Source organism: Clarias gariepinus, chromosome 16 (genome assembly GCF_024256425.1).
Source record: "Clarias gariepinus isolate MV-2021 ecotype Netherlands chromosome 16, CGAR_prim_01v2, whole genome shotgun sequence".
NCBI classification, from domain to species: Eukaryota; Metazoa; Chordata; class Actinopteri; order Siluriformes; family Clariidae; genus Clarias; species Clarias gariepinus.
The window spans coordinates 11,188,938-11,197,927 of NC_071115.1; the positions used below are offsets into that span (position 1 = coordinate 11,188,938).

Here is an 8,990-nt window from a genome sequence, read left to right on the forward strand (position 1 = left end):
CACCCTCTCTGAGATCTTTACTATGCATATGGTCATGCACATTCTGTTCTATTCTTTGGATCCCTTGATTGCACATTAATTGATTGTGCAATTTCAGATTCTTCAATGCACTAACATGATTATGTACTTTCTTAATAGTCTCCTTTATTAATATTTAAACATATCTATATATTGTTGGAGCACCTTAATGTACAGTTACATCCATTAAAATTTACATGTACAGTTACTTGTACATACAATTGTAATGTACATAGGGTCTGTGTTTTTCTTATTAATATGCAACACTGTTTTTTAGTTGATCCACTTTTCACTGCGTTATTGTATGTGTATCTTGGCATTAGAAAGTATTCTATCTATCTATCTATCTATCGAAATTACTCTCTACGCCCTCTATCGACAGTTCGCTGATATTGCAATGGTAATATATCGGCTGACATTTTCTTCTATTAATACCCTCAGCTTTGACTGGGGGGTCAACAGTATCTTGTGACTGGCTGTGCAAGCTCTCAGAAAGGACATTAGCTGGGTTAATTGTTTTTACCGTGTTTTTAAATATCAAAAGATCAGAGCCACATAGTAAATAAAAACTCAATAGTGGATCATTTTAGCCAAAAATGTAGGCAACTTTTTTTGGACAAATGGTAAAAGAATACCTTTTCTCAGACTTTGAAGGTGAGTAGGCATTTTTTTATATGAATATATATATATATATATATATATATATATATATATATATATATAAAGTAGACCCAAAGTAAAACTAGCTGCGATTGACCTCAGTGTTGACAGTGTACAGTACAGTATGTGGATTCACAAGAGAGCTTTTTTATTTTACCATTGATGAGCTGAGGATTAAAGATCTGAGAATGGTTTCTTTTTAGGCTGGTTTAAAGAGAATTTATGCCATTTTTGTGTTATCATTGCAACTCTTAGTAGGCTTTTGAAGTTTTGCTGAACAATATCTTTTCTCATGTTCTTTCTCTTTCTTAGGACTTTTCCCCTCTAAACCATTTTATGTCATTGAAGTTAGATCTATCACTCAGTTCCATGTCTCAGAACACGTTTGCCTTCACATCAGCCACGCTCCGCTCTCTGCGGGTAGAACAGGAGCTGCAGGACTGGGAGGAAGCACGAAGGGCACTGGCTCACAGGAGGGTAATGAGTAGGCAACCGCTGCCAGCCGCACCCAGGCTCAGACACGGGACAGAAAAGATCCAGACGGTACGGGCTCCTCCACCTCAGATCCACTGCAGAGACCCGGCTGTCCACAACACATTCATGTGTGGAGATATGAGGAGTGTGTACGCTGTACTTAAGGAACCTGGTATGGTAAATGCACTAATGGAAATCGTCCATGAGGAGATGGTGTGGACTCCAGAAATGGGTAGAAAAACTCACACTTTAATACACACAAATTAAGAAAGTGGGAATTTGAGGTGGTTTACTGTGTAGGATTTTCCAAATTCCATACTGAATTATACCTTTAGTGGTCGATGCACAGGAGTTATATATACGAAGAACAGCCATATCCAGTACACAGTATTAGGTACTAAATGAGAGTATGGCTAAAATAAGTGTATTACACAATACAGAAGTTTGTGAGCAGGAGTAGGCCAAGCTTGGAAGTGTGATTGTGTATAGTGTGTGTATATATATATATATATATATATATATATATATATATATATATATATATATATATATATCTATATATATCACACTATATATAATCTTTTTATATAATTTAGATACTTTAAATATTAATTTATATATAAATTAAATCATATGAAAATCCTTGTCCTTTAAAATAAATACTTGATGCTATGTCATAATATTGATTTGCCAGTGCCAGCTAAAAACATAGTAGTCCCTTACAGTACTCCTATTATAATTCTCTCCATTTTTCAAACCCTAGGCATGTGGACTCTGTCCTCCAAAGTGAGGCAGACATCTGGCCTGCGCCTGGCTGCCAGCAGAGGGCACTACGGATGTGTGGAGGAGCTGTTATTCCGGGGAGCCGAGGTGGATGCTGACCCTGGAGGTCGAACAGCACTCCATGATGCCTGTTCTGGAGGTCACCCTGGGTGTGTAAAGCTGCTGCTGGAGCATGGAGCTGACCCCGATCTGCTGACAGCGGATGGGAACGCACCCCTTCACCTGTGCAACACTGCCGAGTCCTATGCGTGAGTGAGCACGGCTGATATAACGAGGGAAAAGTGATCGTCTAAAGTTTGAGAATCCCATGTTAATTATTTAATTAAATGCTGCATTTACATGAAACGGAGCCATGCATAGAAAGATTTTGCATCATTCAGAATGTTGTTAGCCTTTTGGCTGCTCCTGCCAAGTGGTCGCCACAGCAGAGCATCGATCCACACAACAACGTGGCACGTGGCTGGAAGCCCTTCCTGATGCAACCTTTCCATTTTATCACTGCATGCAGCGGCTGAGTCGTATGGGGTGTGGTACCAGCTTGAGCTACCAATTAGCAATTATTCTTTCTTCTCACACCCCAATTTTTTTTTTATCTTGAATTCATTGTTTTCACCCATCTTCACTTCAAACTTTGTGAACCTTTGCATAATTCAGCCTTTTTCCCTGTTCCCCTGTTCTCCCCTGCTCCACAAATGCTATTCTTAAACAAGCTCCTTCGGACTGCGCACAGATAAACTTGGAATCCAGATGAAGCTGCCAGATGATAGGTCCTTGCTGTACTTCTTTAGATCTTGCAAAGAAGAAACCCTGAGAAATTTTTCAGCGGATCTTGACAGTTTTCTATGTCTTCCACTCCTATTTCTATCCTCGACCTGTCCAAATTCATCATATTTTTTATAAGAGCTTAAATACCACCTATCTTAAAGATTATGTTAGTTTGGTGATCTTTCTTTGAGAGTGGCCTTCCTGATGCAAAATTACAAAGTACCGTTAAATACTGTAATCTTTTGCATTTTTGATTGAATGATTTCAAAGAATTTTAAACTCTAATGCATAAAAAACAAGGATTAATACCCAACCAAAAGTCCAGTGGGGCAAAAAAGGTATTAAGTCAGCCACCAATTGTGCAAGTTCTCCCATTTAAAAAGATGAGGGAGGCCTGTAATTTTCACCATAGGCAAACCTCAACTATGAGAGGGAAAAGAAAAGAAAAAATCCAGAAAATCCCATTGTAGTATTTTTAATGAATTAATTGGTAAATTCCTCTGTAAAATAAGTATTTGGTCACCTACAAATAAACAAGATTTCTGGCTCTCACAGACCTGTAACTTATTCCTTAAGAGGCTTCTCTGTCCTCTGTCCTGTCAGTACTCGTTACCTGGATTAATGGTGTCTGTTTGAACTCGTGATCAGTATAAGTTAGGCCTATTTGTCACATATACATTAAAGCACAGTGAAATTCATTCTTCGCATATCCCAGCGTAACTGGGGTCAGAGCGCAGGGTCATCCATGATACAGCGCGCCCCTGGAGCACATAGGATTAAGGGCCTTGCTCAAGTCCCCAACAGTGGCAACTTAGTGGAACTGAGGATCGAACCGCCAATCTTCCGATCAGTAACTTCCTTAGCCCTCTGAGCCAACACTGCCCCCTTTTTTTTTTTTTTAAGTATAAAAGACACCTGTCCACAATCTCAAACAGTCACACTCCAAACTCCACTATAGCCAAGACCAAAAAGCTGTTAAAGGACACCAGAAACAAAATTGCAGACCTGCACCAGACTGGGAAGACAGAATCTGCAATAGGTAAGCAGTTTGGTGTGAAGAAATGGTGTGACAATAATCCCAAACACACCACCCGAGCAACGAAAGAGTGGCTTCGTAAGAAGCATTTCAAGGTCCTGTAGTGGCCTAGCCAGTCTCCAGATCTCAACCCCATAGAAAATCCTTTGAGGGAGTTGAAAGTCCGTGTTGCCCAGCGACAGACCCAAAACATCACCGCTCTAGAGAAGATCTGCATGGATGAATGGGGCAAAATACCAGCAACAGTGTGTAAAAACCTTGTGAAGACTTACAGAAAACGTTTGACCTCTGTCATTACCAATAAAGGGTATATAACAAAGTACTGAGATGAAATTTTGTTATTTACCAATTACTTATTTTCCACCATAGTTTGCAAATAAATTCTTTAAAAATCCTACAATGTGATTTTCTGAATTTTGTTTTTCTTATTTTGTCTCTTATAGTTGAGGTATACCGATGATGAAAATTACAGGCCTCTCTCATCTTTTTAAGTGGGAGAACATGCACAATTGGTGGCTGACTAAATACTTTTTTGCCCCACTGTAACTTAAACAACCAATAGGAAGTTTTTTTACAGTCTTCAATTGAGTCTAGGGTGTAGTTAGGTCTACAGTACTTTTGTAAAGTAAATTTTTATTTTTCTTGTGTGTTTTTATTGCTATGTACATGTTTCCTATATTTTATATTTATATTGTAAAAAAGACTGAGGGATAAATATATATGGGCATTCATAAAACAACAAATCTAATGATTGCCTTTTGAACAGTACTCTATGAACAAATTATTAGAGGTAGTGTAGTTGAAATTTCTAATATAAAGAGTTTAACACTGTCAGTAACAAAGCTATGGTTATTTAGGCCTGGAGATTATGCAATGCTACTTGACGCAATAGTACTTTTGTTTCCATTATTTGCATGCTATGTTAGGCAGGGAAATTAATTTAAAATTTCCACAGGTGAAAAATTAGTGTAATCTTTCTTGACAGCTTCAGTCATGCAAGATAAGTACAGTATGGGCGAAAAAAAGAGGAATCTATAGTTATGCTACTGAACATTTAGGGATCCTTTGGGGCTAAATATTGTATAATAATAAGCAATTTTAACTTCAGAACTTTCACTCTTTTTTGGAATGTCCTGCTTAGTGTTTAATTCACAGCCCTGTTTTTTTGCATTCCCTCAACTCTCTCAGCTGTACAGAGCTGCTTGTCAGCATGGGTGCAGATGTGAATGTGGCCCAGCGTGACTCGTATCTCACTCCACTACACTTGGCATGTCGAAGGGGTCTGGAGGAACATGTGGAACTGCTGCTTGCCCATCGGGCTGATGTGATTGTGCAGAACCGGGAGGGTGAGACGCCACTGAATGCTGCATGTGCTGGAGCTGAGAGGCCAGCTGAGGCTGCGCGATACCTCGGCGTGGTGCAGAGACTGCTACGAGCGGGAGCAAAAGCACACACTGCAGGCAGGAAGCAGCACACTGCACTGCACAATGCCTGCAGTAACTGCTGCTCTCAAATTGTTGATATTCTTCTTCAGCACGAAGCTCAGGCAGATGCAGCCAACTGTGCAGGATACACACCCATGGACTGCCTGCTGCAGGTGAGGTGGTGCACTTTAATAGACCCTATCGTATATTGTAAGGGGGAGTGAAAAATTATTTGTACTCGGTTATATTAAAACTTCTGTTGGCCAGTGTGTCTTATTATTGCTTTACAATTAAGGTTACTGTTTCTCTTTAGTCACTGCTGTGCAGGTATGAATCTGTTGCATCAGTTCATTAGTAACTGCAGTGTGAGCAAAAATTGACGCTCCACTTGTGGTTTGCACGAAAAAAGAGCAGCAAGCAGCAATTAGTTTTTTATGGTTTGAGGGCGTACCTGGTGCCAAAACAACTTACTGAAGAAAGGAGAGCAGACGCGTTTGAATATGTGCAAACCAAATTTGGACTATTATTGTAAGGAAGGTGAAAGTTTCTTAAAGAGAATCATTAACTAAGGAAGTGGACTACGGTTCGGAAGGTCCCAGGTTCAAATCCCACAACCACCAAGTTGCCCCTGTTGGGCCCTTAAGCAAGGCCCTTACTCCTCAACTGCCCAGATGTATAATGAGATAAAAATGTAAGTCGATCTGGATGAGGGCATCTGTCAAATGCCTAAATCACTATGAGTCTGGAAGTAAACAGCAAAATATGGAATGAATCGCAGACCAAGAAAAAGTTCAAAAGTCAACCATCAGCTGGATAATTAATTTGTATAGTTTTCTAGGATTCTCATGGGCCAGTATTGGAACATTATCAGGACAAAGGTTTAACAATCAACAGTGCTCGTTAGAGTTAGATGCTTATTGAGGAGCTGAAGCCTAAACTTCGGATTACACGCAGAAGACTGCCATCCAAGGGCATTGTAATCTTGCATGACCATGCACATCCACACACTGTTGACACTGAGATATTAAAGGTGTTAACGCATCCACTCTATAGTCCTGATCTTGCTTCATCAGACTTTTACCTGTTTAGTCCCCTGGAAGCAGCCCTATAGGGATGAAAGTTCACTAATGATGAAGAAGTGAAGACAGTGGTGCATTAGTGGCTCACAGCTGAGCCATTTTTAATGCAGGAATACGAAAGCTTGTTGACAGATGGACAAAGTGTATTATGTTAACAAATCAAAGAGATTATGTTATAAATTATGCCTTTTCTAAAAGGGAATTAAAATAAATCCTACAGTCAAAATCCGGATAATTTTTGACTCACACTCGTATAAGCAGATTCCAATTCAGAGGGAGTAAAAATTACAGGGCCAAAAAAAACTAATATTTTGTTAAAAATCCATAACTTGTACAAATGCTTTTCACACCAACCCTTTCACACATCATCTAGCAAATGTATCATATAATTCAACCAGTGTTAAACATGCTGACAAAGCTATGGATGGTTCAATTTCAGAGAACCTGTGCACATTGAAGTCTGAGGTTCCTGCTCTTTGCTGACTATAGTGAAACTTGACATAGTCTTCTAATGTTGCAGGCCATGAGTGATCTGTATGACCACTTTCTGTTTTTAAAGGTGATAGAGGATTATCCAGAGCAACACCCTGAAGTAATTGCTCGTTCACTTCTCAACCATGGAGCAAAGCCTCCTTCTAGCAGAGTAAGTGGACACTTAACATTTCGAATGACAAAAGAAAATCATTTCAATCTGATTTTAATTATATTAATATTTTGATATTTTGGTTTTCACTTTGTTTCTATATATGTTTCTACAGTATTTTGTGTGTGTTGTTAGATGTTGAAGTTGTGTCTACTCTCCCCTGCCACTCTGGAAGTAATGCTGAACTGCTATCCAGTGGTGCCAGACTGCCAGGACTGGCTGCAGGAAGTCCCGGATGAACTACTGAAGGTATTTTTTTTTAAACCCTTTTTTTACACATCGTCACTGGATTGATTTGATTTAAATGTGCATTTCCTCCTCATCCCCAGAAAAACAAGTGTTTCTTTGACTCGGTTCGCCGAATGAATGGGCAGCCCCGTACACTCCAGCACCTCTGTCGATGTTCCCTGAGACGCAGTTTGGGTGCACGATGCCACTCCACCATCGATAAACTAAACATCCCATGTGCATTAAAAGAGTACCTGCTGCTGATGATTACAGAAGAGATCCAATAAGACATGGGGAGAAGAACACAGACAAAAACATGAACTCTGGTACAAATAATAAACGCTACAAAACCATATAACCATGGAATGGTTTGTGTGGATAATCTTTTAATTATTTGAACCAAATGAGGGGGGCAGGCAAATGACCATAAGCATGCTTAATGGATTACAGCACAATATTATTAATGTCTTTCAATGTTTTTGCATTTTTTTATTTGCTAGTAATATGGTTGTTTTATTAAGATTACTGATTCACAGATAGAATTTTATTGTTGTTTTACACTATAACAAACATTGAATATCGAGCATCTGCAATACAAGCTTATCCCTCTTATCTCTGACATTATCAGTTACTGTATGTCCTTTGATGATTAAAAAAAAAGGCAAAAAAAAAAAATAATAATAATAACATCCATTTTTATGAGCACCATGTCTTCTGTCCTGAAAATTGACATGCTGGATAAACTTATAAATTTTAAAAATTTAATTATATATTACTAACACTAAAGACTTTTTTAAATAAAGAGATTATATAAGCATAACATTTTAAAACAAATAACATATTTCAAATCTGTTCATTATACAAATATTCCAATGAATAATCTTTACTGTAAATAAATGATCTTTACTCTGGCTGACTAAAGACTAACAGCATTGTTGTATAACACTAAATAGGCCTATTCAACAATTAGTAAATAAGGGTAGAGTATTTGTTACTATAAGCTTAAAAACATGCATAGCTTGATATACATACAGATAGATCATAAATTCTGAGAATTATCTGAGATGTAGATTACTGTCTCTCAGTATCGTTGCAGGAGGACGGTTAAACATTCTTTGTGTGTTTAAATAATTACCTATTCTGAATCGACTATATAAGTGACTAGTTAGTTTAACCATGAACATGGTTTCATAATAATGCACTTATACCAGGTGCGTCTCTTACGCAAGTTGGTTACAAGTCATCCATCGATTTCAAGCATCAGGTGTTCCACTCGCTGAATGTTTACAGGAACAGGAGCTCCGAGCCACCTCGGCCCGGGATTGTCATATTAGATAACAGCTTTACACATACAGCCTTCTTTAAAACCATACCACCATTGAAATGTTTTACTGTGGCTAAAAGTCTCGTTACTGTACTGTCCCTAACTGTCCATAATGTTTATGCTTTCGTTCATTAGAAATGTCATCAGAAAAGTCAAGCTTTGATTTGAACGTGCCTTGTAAGCAAAATCTGGAATGAGACGTTCAACAAGCACATACTGTATGTGTGACTTTATCGTTAATGTATTATAATCGTGTATCAGACAATGATTTTATTTGTTATGATGCAGTTGTCAATTTGTAAACCTACTGTTTAACAACATTGATGAAGGTGTTTTAGGTTTGTGATGCCTATATGCCTATATAACATTGCTTTTACTCAACATATTGATTTTACTTACGCTGCAGGTTAAACTTCAGGCAGATATTTAAGTACTGTAAAAGTGTCAATAAATTCTGTCCAAGAATTTCTAGATGATTTTTAGTTTACCATAGTCACATTACACTTGGCTGTAAGTCTTACACCACAGGCTCCTAACATTGGTCCTTAAGTACTTC

At 38.3% G+C, this 8,990-nt stretch overlaps 1 protein-coding gene across 1 annotated transcript; it reads left to right on the forward strand.

Moving 5' to 3' along the window:
• Nucleotides 1-493: 493 nt before the first annotated feature.
• Nucleotides 494-7,761, forward strand: asb16 (ankyrin repeat and SOCS box containing 16). The gene is made up of 7 exons (XM_053515145.1): nucleotides 494-672; nucleotides 991-1,384; nucleotides 1,916-2,183; nucleotides 4,925-5,333; nucleotides 6,799-6,882; nucleotides 7,018-7,131; nucleotides 7,212-7,761. The coding sequence occupies exons 2-7, from the start codon at nucleotides 1,015-1,017 to the stop codon at nucleotides 7,395-7,397; spliced, it is 1,431 nt and encodes a 476-aa protein (XP_053371120.1). The 5' UTR covers nucleotides 494-672; nucleotides 991-1,014; the 3' UTR covers nucleotides 7,398-7,761.
• The last annotated feature ends 1,229 nt before the right edge of the window (nucleotides 7,762-8,990 follow it).

Bases quoted from the DNA above. Each gene is read 5' to 3' on its own strand.
- asb16 (XM_053515145.1), top strand. From the start codon at position 1,015: ATGTCATTGAAGTTAGATCTATCACTCAGTTCCATGTCTCAGAACACG. The intron at 6,883-7,017 runs GTAAGTGGACAC...GTGTGTTGTTAG, and splicing joins CAAAGCCTCCTTCTAGCAGA to ATGTTGAAGTTGTGTCTACT. The intron at 7,132-7,211 runs GTATTTTTTTTT...CCTCATCCCCAG, and splicing joins TCCCGGATGAACTACTGAAG to AAAAACAAGTGTTTCTTTGA.